General features: G+C 38.9%; 1 protein-coding gene across 3 annotated transcripts in view; it reads right to left on the bottom strand.

The window, feature by feature from the left end:
• RTTN (rotatin) overlaps nt 1-13,419 on the bottom strand; it is a 163,405-nt gene that overhangs the window by 85,550 nt on the left and 64,436 nt on the right. For all 3 annotated transcript variants that reach the window (XM_039251940.1, XM_039251941.1, XM_039251942.1), the window contains exons 26-28: nt 12,397-12,541; nt 5,415-5,569; nt 927-1,146 (exon numbers count right to left, since the gene is read on the bottom strand). In XM_039251940.1, coding sequence (XP_039107871.1) covers nt 927-1,146; nt 5,415-5,569; nt 12,397-12,541 — 520 coding nt within the window. The remainder of the gene's footprint in view (nt 1-926; nt 1,147-5,414; nt 5,570-12,396; nt 12,542-13,419) is intronic.

Below are 13,419 nucleotides of genomic sequence, written 5' to 3'. Positions count from 1 at the left end.
AAGGGGGAGAGGTAAACCATGAGAGACTCTTGAATGCTGACAAAAACTGAGGACTCATGGGTGTGGGGAGGAGGTGGGAGATGGGCATGGAGGAGGGCACTTGTGGGGATGAGCACGGGGTGTTATATGGAAACCAACCTGACAATAAACTATTTGTAAAAAAAGAAAATTCAAAAATTCATTTTCACTGACAAGAATATTCATTGAAGTAGGATCCAAAATTGCTCTAAATTAGAATAAGAAAACCCCAATGTCTTTCAACATAGTGCAGTGGACACCAGACAAAAGGAAACTAACTCTGCCTACAGGAGGCAGGAAGACCAAGTCTCAGAAGCGTAATGATGGCAGAAAGCAGCCATGTGATTCCATTTTACAGAACTTACAAAATCAGGAATGGTTCTAAAAATGAACACATAATTCAGTGGTAAGACTACCAGAAATGTAAAGAATGATTACCATAGACTCCAAGTAACAGCCACCTTTCAGGAGAGGAGCAGAGCTGGAAGGGGCTGATACTCCCTGGCGCTGGCAACGCCCACATCAGGCAGGCTCACCGGGCGCTGCCTGAGCCCCGCAGCCCCTGCGTGTTCTGCACAGACGTGCCGCGTTTCACAGGTAAAAAGGATAAAGCCCATAAGTGAATATATTACCTTAATGAGGGGACTTAAATGGAAGCCTTAGTTTCTTCTTCTTGAAAATCAGTGTACTCTAAAAGTGATTTTACATATTTATTAATAAAAATTATTAAAGCACTTAACACATGATGATGAGTCATATGAATACTGCATAATAATCTACATTAAATACAGTGATACACAGAATGCACTTAACACCGTGCGTGGCACAAAGGGAGTGATCAATAAATAGTAAATAGCTATACTTTGGGGCTGCTGCTATTGCTATAGTCATTGGTGATGTTTACTTACTTCAAGAAGACCTGACAAGTACTTGCCACAAATTTCAAGTGGCTCTGTGCGAGGAGAGTGTGTGCTCCATCCTGGAGACGCGGTAAGGTGAGCCATGCCTCGTAAGGTCCTCTCGAGGGAAGGCAGGCCGTAGAAGTGAGGTGCATCGGTGACTCTCAGGCTCTGAAGCAGCCTCAGAGCCAGCTGCGTCTGGAAAACGTAATGAAGTTCCAAGCATTTCCTGTGTATGTAAAGGAAGGAAGAAAATAATCAACAAGAAAACAAGTGTGACGGGCTACTGGGTTAACTTACTGATGGCAGAGGTTACAACAACTTCGTATGTCAGAAAAAAATGAACGAGGAGAAATAGGGTTCTCAAAACAAGACTTTTCAAGGAAAACATAGTTAAAATATGATGTAAAAGACCAGTAACAATTACATCAAAAGAGAGGTAAATGTATATTGCTATTAGCACTCAAAAATAAACCCAAAAGTTGGAATGGAAAATTAAATTCATACTTTAAAGGAGTTAAATTGGCATATATTAAACCTATACTTTCAATCATCTGGCATCACTCAAAAATTGAATTTTTAATAAGCTGAAACTGTTTTCTCCAGAAAGCTAAAATAAAAAGTTTTAATGAGTTTGACACATAATTTAAATGAAACAATCAAGAGAACATTTTTTATTAGGAAACAAAATCCCTGACACTGATAGGCGAGCCTGGAGCCAAAGATGAAATTCCTGGGAGAAGTAACAACAGTGTGTAGCAAAGCACTGAATAAAATCTGAAATCAACTCAGTTTTACAAATTTTTAGACTCCAAAACTGACAATCTACTATGTTTTTATGTATTGCAGTATTAGAGTACTGTACATGTGTAGTTGAATTACAGTATCATGAGTTTAGAGTTGAATGATTTTTAAAGATCCTAATTTTTATATACCTAACATCCAACTGCTTTTAAAGTTTTAGAAACACACAGAACTTGCAACAAAGCCTAAAAGTTATTTGTATAAATTCATATTTCTCACAGGTCAACAACAAAGTACAGCTTACCTGTGAACAATGTGGGGTTAGAGGCACTAACCCCACGTGCAGTCAAAAATCCTCTCCAAAAACTCAAGTAATAATAGCCTACTGTTGACCGGAAGCCTTACTGATAACATAAAGCAGTCAACTAACACATATTTTGTATGTTTTATGTTATAATATACTGTTTTCTTACAATAAGGCAAACTAGAGGAAGGAGAATATTATTTTTTTAAGTAAGCTCTATGCCTAACATGGGGCCTGAATTCACAACCCTGAGATCAAGAGTTTCATGCTCTACTGACTGAGGCAGTCATTCATCCCAGGAAAGGAAAATATTATCAAGAAAATCATAAAAGTACTATATTGTATTTTTTCAAAAAACATCCTGTATAAGTAGATCCACATAGTTCAAATCTGTGTTGTTCAAAAAGCAACTAATCTAATTAATAGTACTAAAAATAGTATTAAAAATATTCTTCTGTTCTTTAATGTTCTTTAAATTAACATACGAGTCATTCTTTCTTTTTTTTTTTTTCTTTTTTCTTTTCTAGGAGAGAGAGCGACAGGGTGAGCAGGGGAGGGTCAGAGAGAGAGGGAGATACAGACTCCAAAATAGGCTCCAGGCTCTGAGCTGGCAGTCAGCACAGAGCCCAACGCAGGGCTCGAACCCACGAACCGCGAGAACACGATGACCTAAGCGAAAGTTGGACGCTTAACCGACTAAGCCACCCAGGCGCCCCAACATACGAGTCATCCTTATTTTCTGTCCCTCTTACCTCAACTCCTCCAAAAGAAAACTACACCACCGAAGGAAATAGTGCATCTGCAAATATCTAACCAAGCTCAGTTCAACCTAGCACATCGGCCACCAGTTCCCTCTCCTAGTCCCAGTGAACGTTCCCCAAGCTCTGCACCCAGTTTGTCTCATAACTATGCAAGTTCCTCTCAACATCCCGCGAACAGTCCATAGCACTACTTCTCAAAGTCTAGTCCAGGGACTACCTATGGCACTTCATATGCAAAACCTGAGCTACTGATGTTAATATTTTAACAAACCCCCAGGAGAGTCTATACACATTATAGGTCTAGATGCACAGAACCTACTATCAATAGACTCACTGTTTTTGTTTTCAGTACTTTAAGGAGGCATAAATGCATGCCGTGAAACTCACATATCTTATATATACACTACAACATGATTTACATATGTATATAATCATGTAACCATGAAGCATAACAACATATAAAACATTCTCATCACCTCAGAAGGCTCCTAAGTGACCCTCTCTAGTGAAATTTTTATTGACCTGTATTCTAAATTTACTAATCCTCTTTTATACTGTGTCTAGCCCACTATTAAGCCCCTGCAATGAGTTCTTTACTTTAGAAACTATAGTCTCCATTTCTCTGCTATTGATATTCTCCATATTTTTACCAATATTACTTATCTTTTCATCTAATATCTATTAGATTTATATTTAAAATATTATTTAGGGGTGTCTGGTTAGCTCAGTTGCTTAAGTATCCAATTCTTGATTTCAGCTCAGGTCATGATCTCATGGTTCATGAGTTCAAGCCCCATGTCAGGCTCTGTGCTGACGGTGCAGGGCCTGCTTGAGATTCTCCTTCCTCCCTTTCTGTCCCTCCCCACTCACTCTCTCCCTCTCAAAATGAGTAAACTTTAAAAAATAAAATATTATAATAGTTTTAAAGTTCCTGTAACAGTTGACATTTGTGGGTCTATTTCCAATGATATTTTTCTCTGAACTACAGGAGACATTTTCCTACTTCTTTATAGTTCTCTTCATTTGTGATTCTATATAGAACACTTGTATCCAAAAGCTATTGGGGGGGGGGGGGGCCTGGCTGGCTCAGTTGGTAGAGCACGTGACTCTTGATCTCAGGGTTGTGAGTTTGAGCCCCACACTGGGTATAAAGATTACTTAAAAATAAAATATTTTTTTTAAAAAAAGCTATTGAGGGTAGAGTACATAACAGTTTCTCATAGAAATTATTTGGTCACAAGATTTCGGTTAGGGGATGACTTCAGAGATCTAGTCAGGTGTTGAACTGAATTAGGGCTATTTGACATGTTAGTTTGTTTCAAATGTCATGTATAGGGATCAAGTCTTTCTCTCTAGCAGAGATGTGGAATCTCAGCATAGGAAGACCTCATGAAATAAAAAACTTTTATACATCAAAGGACACTATCCAAAAAGTGAAAACATAACCCACAGAATGGAAGAAAATTTTGCAAATCATATTTGATACAATATTGATGTCCAGAATATATAAAGACAGCTCAACAATAACAAAAACCCAATGCAAAATTAGGCAAAACACTTGAATACATATTTTTCCAATACAATAACCAATAAATACAAAATAATTTCCAATACAAATAACCAATAAGCACAGGAAAAGATGCTCAAGATCATTATCATTAGGGAAATGGAATCAAAACCAAAATAATCCCAGTTTATACCGCTAGGATGGTCATTATAAGAAGTGTTAGGGAGGACGTAGAGAAATGAGAACATTCACACATTCCTAGTGGGAATGTACAATGGTGTAGCAGCTATGGAAAAGAGTTTGGCACTTCCTCAAAAAAATAATCACAGAGTAACAACATGAGCCAGCAACTCCAGTCATAGGTGTAAACCGGGGAACTAAAAACATGCATTCACACAAAAACTTGTATATAAATGTTCAAAGCTGCATTATTTACAATAATCAAACATAGAAACAACTCAATGTCCACCACCAGATAAACAAAATGTGGTCTATCTGTACATGGACTATTGTTCAGTCATAGGAAGCAATGAGCACTGATATGTGCTGGAATATGGATAGACTCTGAAAGCGTGATGTGAAATCAGACACAAAAGATCACATGTATCTGATTCCATTTACATAAAATGTCCAGAATAAGTAAATTCCCAGAGACACGAAAATTAGTGGTTGGTTGCCACAGGCTTGGATAAGGGTACAATTTTCTTTTCAGAGTAATGAAAATGTTCTGGCATTGAATGGTGGCAGTTGAACAGCATTGTACACATACTAAAACAATTCAATTGTATACTTTAAAATGGTTAAAATAGAAAATTTTATCTAATTACAAAAAATTTTAAGTCAGAATTATAGACACACATTTGAAAATCATCTAGGTAATAAAAAAAGTCATAAAGTTATAGAAATGCTTAGATAAATGCATAGAGAATTAAGAGAGGACCAAGAACTAAAACCTAAAGACAGTAAAATACTGTGTGTGTGTGTGTGTGTGTGTGTGTGTGAAATTACAATCAAGCTATACAAGAGACTTCATTGAAATCAAAACAAATAGACCACAACTGATTATTATTGAAGTCTTTCCTCCTCAATTCAAAACAAGTAAAAAGTAAGACTCTTTAGAAATCCAAAGGAAACTAGTTTCTACATAAATGTCCCCAAACCTTCAACAACACAAGTGGTACCTGTCGGTAACTGCCACGAAACTGAGCAGCAAGGTGCTGAAGAGTGCAATCAGTTCCTTCTGGAGCTGTTGTCTGACAGCCGTCTGGATGTCGTCTGTTTCCTCTCGTGCCTGTGACTCCGTCAGAACCAGCAGGTCTAACAGTGGGTTTGGACTCTAAAAAATAATATTAAAAAAATGTTTACTCTCTAATTGAGCTGTATGTTGTTTCCTAGAAAGGCTTTTGTTGCAAATCATGTTCTGGATTACCTATGAGTTTTACTACCTAACCTGCAGGTATGGGACTCTAGTGCATTAGCACAGACGTTCTGAACTCAAAAGGTGCTCATATGTCATCTCAACAGAAGAGCAGCACATCTATTATAGAAAACTGAGGAAAATATAACGAAGCACAATGAGAAAAACAAAAAAGCCATCACTTCACAGAGACAGCCGCTACGAGGAGACTGGCGTACACTATTCTCATTGTGGGAGTGTAAACATAAACAGAATTCTAATTCTATATTTTTAACAAAACTGAGATCAAGTGAAAAAATCCACTATTGTAACCCCTTTTGAAACATAACATTGGGGCACGTTGTGGGGCACTCAGTCCGTTAAGCATCCAACTTCGGCTCAGGTCATGATCTCTTGCAGTTTGTGGGTTTGAGCCCCATGTCAGGCTCTGTGCTGACAGCTCAGAGCCTGGAGCCTACTTCAGATTCTGTGTCTCCCTCTCTCTCTGCCCCTCACCCACTCACTCTGTCTCTCTCTGTCTCAAAAATAAATATTTAAAAATTAATAAACATGTTATCAGTATTTCTTCAAAAATAATATTTTAATATATGATTATTATTCAACCACAGGGATTTATCACACCAACTACTAAATCATCAGTGATTTCTAATGTCACGGAACTGTGCAGCAGGGTGTTCAACTCTGATCATATCCTGTGTATGAATTCTAAGCTATGATATTACTAAATCAAACCAGTTTTAACGGCTTTAATGTTTTCAACATATACCGCCAAACTGTCTCTGAAAAATGTGTCCCAACACATGAGTAAGTGGGGTGGGAGCAGATCACAGCACTCAAGCCAAAGCTGAATACTGGTACTGTTGTCGTCTTTGCCGATCTGATAGGCTGACAAATAAAACTAGTATTATTTAAATTTTTTCTTCTTTTCCAACTTTAAAAAAAAGTAACTAAAAAATGTAACAGGATTATTTTTAATAATACTAAGAAGAGAAAACGTTAATTAACCAATAGCATTAAAGACTGATGGAATAGTTATTAATCAAAGAAAACAAGATTCCTCCATTTAATTTTTTTATTAAGCTAGAAGATGTGCATTTTCATATTTTACAGATGGGCAAACAGAGATTTATAAAGATGTTAAGTAACTTGTCCAAAGTCATACACACCAACAAAGGATTCAACCTGAGAATCATCTAGCTTCAAATATGGTTAATATTCTGTCCTGTGTATTATGCCACATTAATTCTGCATATTACAACATACAAAAAGAGAGAAAATGTAATTACTACTGTTATGAAATCCTTCACCTAAAGCACTCAAAAAATAACTGCCTTCTTTGGACGGAAAAAAATGTGAAGAAAATTCTAAGTTGTTTATATCACGTAGTATGTACCATACACTTCAATGAAGTACACAGAATTATAAATAATACAACTGAGAGGGGCTCCTGGGCGTCTCGGTCAGTTAAGCGTCCAACTCTTGATTTCGGCTCAGGTCATGATCTCGTGGTAGTGGGATCAAGCCCCACGTCAAGCTCCACACTGAGCTTGGGATTCTCTCTCTCCCTCTCTCTCTACCCCTCCCTAGCTTATACATTCTCTCTCAAAATAAATAAATAAACGTTTAAAAAACATAATACACCTGTGGGTTTTAAGAAAGTATTGGGAGCAGATGTTTTCTTTTAACTTACTTTACTCTGTTTCATACCTAAGCAGCATTTTTCCCCCAGCTTTTCCTTTCATCCTGAACAAGAAGTGCCTCATTTGGATCAAATAAAATTACATAAAACATAACTACAACTTCTGTGTTTTACAAAGCAATAAAACAATCAATTACACATCTAATAAAATCATAAAAATAAATATATATACTATACTATTCTTAGCTCCAAATCACCAAAGACTTAATTACACTTACCTTTACCCCAACTCTCATAAATACTGACAAAATGAACAAGTTGGGTTTTTTTAATATTTATTTTTGAGAGAGACAGAGAGGGACAGAGCAGGAGTGGGGGAGGAGCAGAGAGAGAGAGGGAGACACCAAATCCAAAGCAGACTCCAGGCTCTGAGCTGTCAGCACAGAGCCCCACGCGGGGCTCGAACCCACGAACCACAAGATCATGACCTAAGCTGAAGTCGGACGCTCAACTGACTGAGCCACCCACATACCCAACAAGCTGTTTTTAATGCAAACTCCATCTTAATAAAATACAATTTTACTATCAGGAATTATTAATCCTGATATGCAAACAAAAAGTAGAAACTACTAATAGGTTACTGTATTGTTATAGGATGCATATACCTAAAACCAAGATTCTTCCCTAAAATCTCATTCTGTTCATAATTTGTTTCTTCTTATAACTGCTAACACCTTTTCCCTTTAGAACACATCTTCAATTTACATATTAAGATTCAGTAAGCTTCAGCAACATCACTTCTAAAATACAGAATGAATTACCATTTTTCATGTACAAGAGAGAGAAGTTGCTACTGATGTCTATTGATCTCAAGTATTTAATCATACCTGAAGATATTGTCTTTAGACATTAGTATTCAATCCTAATTTTAAACCAAGTACATGGGCCATTACTTTGTCACCGCGACCTCCAAAAAGAACAATTTCTACAAGGATGGTTCTTTCCCATTCATCACATGCACCTTACCATCCATCAGCAGCCTACAAACAACAGGACGTGGCAATGCCCTTCATGAACGCGGAGCGCGTATGAGCCCATGGAAGTTGGCCCACAAAGGTGCAGGTGCTGTATGGGTCTGAATAGCCTCCCCCCTAAAAAATTATGGCCCCACTTTTACAAACTTCCACAAAAAAGAAAAACACATTCTGCTTGCTCTCAAAATAAATACACTTTCAAGAAATAAAAATTTAATTATTCAGCAATCAAAAAGAATGAAATCTTGCCATTTGCAACAATATGGATGGAACTAGAGTATATTTTGCTAGTGAATTAAGTCAGTCAGAGAAAGACAAATACCATATGATTTCACTCATATGTGGAATTTAAGAAACAAGATAGATGAACATAGGGAAGGGAAGGAAAATAAGATAAAAACAGAGGGAGACAAACCATAAGAGAATCCTAATTACAGAGAATAAACTGAGGGCTGCTGGAGGGGAGGTGGGTCGGGGGATGGGCTAAATGGGTGATGGGCATTAAGGAGGGCACTTGTTGGGATGAGCACTGGGGGTTGCATGTAAGTAGAGAATCACTAAATTCTATTCCTGAAATCATTCTTACACTGTATGTTAACTAACTTGGATTTAAATTCAAAAAAGAAATGCATTGTGAAAAGAAAGGTATTCAAACTCAGCACTTCTTGGTTCTTTTATACATTAACAAAATTATCTTTACGTTAAAATGTAGATTAGCAATGCCATAAATTACTAAAGTGCCTAAAATGTTTGTAATAAATGAATATTCTGATAAAACACATAGATGACTTTTCACAAGAGAAAAGTTCTCAGTTGTCCCTCAGTAAATGAGCTGATTTTTTTACACTTCCTATTCACATCCTTCTGCCTGATCACAGACTCAGGTACTCTGCCTGACCTTCCTAGTTTCTGCCACTTTTGTAAACCTCTTCAGGTTATGTCCATACATTCAAAACAATTGCTTTAGAAATGCTATTTTACTGACCTTCTTAAATCATCTCTCGCTTATTTTACCCATTTCAAACGAGAAACTATAAAAAGTATTTGACTATCTATTTTCAGGTTTCCCTTATTTTGAATATTAATCTTTACATAACACTTAATAATTTCATGCTTATAGCAGGACACAGAGCAAAGTCTCTTAACAGTGGATGCTTAAGTCCACTTTGCTCACCTTTTGCTCACTCTATCATTATTTATCACACCAGTGATGATAATGTATGAGACAAACTAAAAGCTTTCTGAAGACACTCTGATACCATACAGTCAAATAAATAAACTATACCAAAAAACCTTTCCTAAGCCTGCATCGAAATTATAGTACAACCATTCAGAATTTTGTAAAAGTCTCATTTTAATTTCAAAACTATCAATAAATTATAAAATATGCATCAGCAGTCATGACATACTATAAAATTCATAGCAATTTACATGTTTTTTTTTTTAAATCGTTATTCCAATTGTTACACAGTTTAATTTTTTTAATTTATTTATTTTTGAGACAGAGAGAGAGAGAGCATGAGCAAGGGAGAGGCAGAAAGAGAGGGAGATACAGAATCTGAAGCAGGCTACAGGCTCTGAGCTGTCAGCACAGAGACTGACAAGGGGCTCAAGCCCACAAACTGCGAGATCATGACCAGAGCCGAAGCCAGACATTCAACCAACTGAGCCACCCAGGCACCCCGAGACTTTTTTTTAAACATTTTATTTATTTTTGACAGAGAGCAAGCAAGGGAGGGGCAGAGAGAGAGGGAGACACAGAATCTGAAGCAGGCTCCAGGCTCTGAGCTGTCAGCACATAGCCCAATGCAGGGCTGGAATCTACAAACTGTGAGATCATGACCTGAGCCGAAGTCAGGCACTAAACTGACTGAGCCACTCAGGGTCTCTTAATTGTTAAGTTTTAACTATTTAGTTGGAGTTAATTTAGGTAAATATATTTTAATAGGCAGAGTGATTTTTCTATTGTACAACCCATGTACAACATCTAATAAGCAAACATTCAATTACTGCACAGAATTTCAAAAAAAGATGCTAAACCCAAGCCCATTATAACTACTTTTTTCACAGCCCAAAGCAACCATAACTCCCAGAATACAAGAACTTCAATCTAAGGAGATTGTTTTAGAAATTATTCTTCTTTAAAAAAGACTAAAAAGATAATGAAGTTATAAAAAATTTATAGATCAAAAATTGATTTCTCAAAAACTCAGAGGAAAAGTTTCATAGAGATTCTTCTAATGATACTTTAATATTCAATCTCTAAAATATTTAAGCGTGCCTAAAAGCTGAACAAGGAACTATAGTGACATAAGGTCTTACTGTTTTGCTTTATTAAAAATGGTCAGAAAATAACTGCCTCCAAACACCTTGGTAATATTTTTAACAATTAAATGATGAAAGAAAATCAAAATACATTAAATATTAAATATGGTACCGTGAAATCATCCTCGAGAACACAACAGGAGAGCAAAATTTAGACATCCATGTACCCTGGAAGTTCAATCATCTTATTAAGGTTTCACTTATTAATTATGCACTTTAAGGAATTAGTCCGTCATCTGTCACTTGTGTTAAATTGTTCTGTTTATCATGTCTTTTTAACTATGTTTAAAGCATTTCTTGCCATTCATGGAAGCCAACAAAATAATGCCCTCCCACTGGACATAAGTTTTTTCATAAGTTACACAAATTGAAAACAAAGGTAATCTGAAAGAAAATATGGCCCCCCAATACTAAAAATAATGTTTATTAAAGAAAACTTCGTGGGGTGCCTGGGTGGCTCTCTTGGTTGAGCACCCAACTCTTGACTTCAGCTCAGGTCATGACCTCACGGCTTGTGGATGCAGGGCTGCTCCGGGCTGGCAGTGCAGGGCCTGCTTACGATTCTCTCTCCCTCTCTCTCTGCCCCTTCCCCACTCATGCTCGCTCACTCTTTCTCTCTCTTAAAATAAATAAACATTTTTTTAAAAGAAAAACCTGTAATAATTTTAAAATATAGTTCTTCAGAAAACACAGGCATATCAAAAAACATAATATATAATCCAATCTAAGAGTCGTGTACATACAGAATCTTGTTTATGATACTTTGGACTTACTTTATGTTCCCATCTGATCTATACCCCTTTCACCTCCTAGCTTTTGTTATTTCTGCTTTTCATCTTTTATAATTTAAATAGCATTCCATGAGCATAATTTCCACGTTTAGTCACAGTCCTACAGGTATGTGTGTATGAGAGCAAGAGAGAGCGAGCGAGCGTGAGCTGCCCCCTCCACCAATGGCCTTGTTACTCCCGGGAGTAGCTACCCTCCCTCCCCTGGGCTCCTGTCGGCCCCCCAGCCTCCATCATGCCACCCACGCTCCCGGAGACAGCTGCTGCCACGGTCTTCTTAAATTTCAGTCGCATCCCGCCACCCTTCCACTCAAAACCCTCCACCAGCTTCCTCTCTCACTTAGGTTAAGCTCCTTAGCCCACAAGGTTCTACCTGAGCCTGATTCTGAATATCCTTCTGATCTCATCTCCTACCTCTGTTCTTCATTCATCCCGCTACATCCACATTGACCTCCGGTTGCTTTTCAAACCTGACCCCGACAGCCAAGTGCCTTTGCATTTCTTTTCCACTCTTGCCAGATACTCTTCCCTACGTACCTGTATGGCTGACTCTGACAGCTACCTCGGTGCTCTGAGGGGCACCGACGGGGCCTTCTCTGACCCCCGGATCCCATTGGGCATCCTCCAGGCTGGCCTAGCTCTGCCTGCTTAACGTTTCCTCATCACACTTATCATTCCCTTTGCAGAGTATCTGTGCTCCACTCCACTATTCCAGGAGGACAGGGTTTCTGTCTTATTCCCGGACGTGGTATTTTTATGTAGTCATATTTACCGATTCCCCTTATAGGTTCTAAATTATATATCTTCTTGGAGAAAATCTTCTCTACTCCAAAGTTTTAAGTAAATACTTTACTAGACACAGCCTATATAAAAACCACACTTTTTTATTCTAGAGCATTACTAATTTTTACAAATAAATCATTTGTTAAACCTAAAACTCAATTCCTTAATAACACTTACCTGTCTAAGAAGTAATTCTAGAAGCCAGTTTAGAAGCTCTACTGATGAGTTTTTTCTTTGTTCCTTCAATAACTTATTCAAAAAATGTATGATATCTATTAGCAGTTTCTCATCTTCAGTGCAAGCAGGAAGCACTTGTAGAAACCTATAATAAAAACACACTTTTCATGGTTTCTAGCTCTTTACCGTAAGTCGTGTGCTGACAAACACTTCACAACCAGGTAAGGAATGCGATGACTGGCTGTGTTTGCCAATTCCCAGAGTGAAAATCTTTGCCGGTGGCTGACTGCAAGCCACCAACACTGCACGCACCTGCAGAGACAGGCGCACCGGCACACCGCCGTATGGCACGCCCCTGAGGAGACACGTGCACCGGCACACTGCCGTACGGCACACAACCTGTGGACACCAGCACTCACTTGTGGACACCGGGACACTAGCGTACGGCACACACCTGTGGAGACATGAGCACTGGCACACTGCCGTAAGGCACACAACTGCGGACACCAGCACACCACCATACAGCACGCACTTGTGGACACGTGCACCGGCGCACTGCCATACAGCACGTACCTGTGAACACTGGCACACACCTGTGGACACTGGCACACACCTATGGGCACCAGCACGCACCTGTGGACACCGGCACACTGCCGTACAGCACACACCTGTGAAGACACACGCACTGGCACACTGCCGTACGGCACGCACCTGTGGACACCAGCACTCACTTGTGGACACCGGCACACTACCGTACGGCACACACCTGTGAAGACACACGCACTGGCACACTGCCGTACGGCACGCACCTGTGGACACCAGCACACCGCCGTACAGCATGCACCTGTGGAGACACGCACACCAGTGCACCTCCATATTGCACACACCTGTGGACACCGGCACATCGCCGTACAGCACGCATCTGTGGACACCGGCACACCACCGTACAGCACGCCCCTAAGGAGACACGCGCACTGGCACACTGTCATACGGCACGCACCTGCGGAGAAACGCGTACCGGCA

Source organism: Hyaena hyaena, unplaced genomic scaffold (genome assembly GCF_003009895.1).
Source record: "Hyaena hyaena isolate Hyena2069 unplaced genomic scaffold, ASM300989v1 scaffold_404, whole genome shotgun sequence".
Classification (NCBI taxonomy): domain Eukaryota; kingdom Metazoa; phylum Chordata; class Mammalia; order Carnivora; family Hyaenidae; genus Hyaena; species Hyaena hyaena.
The sequence above is the reverse complement of the archived record's forward strand: the minus strand, read 5'-3'. Positions and strand labels throughout refer to the sequence as shown.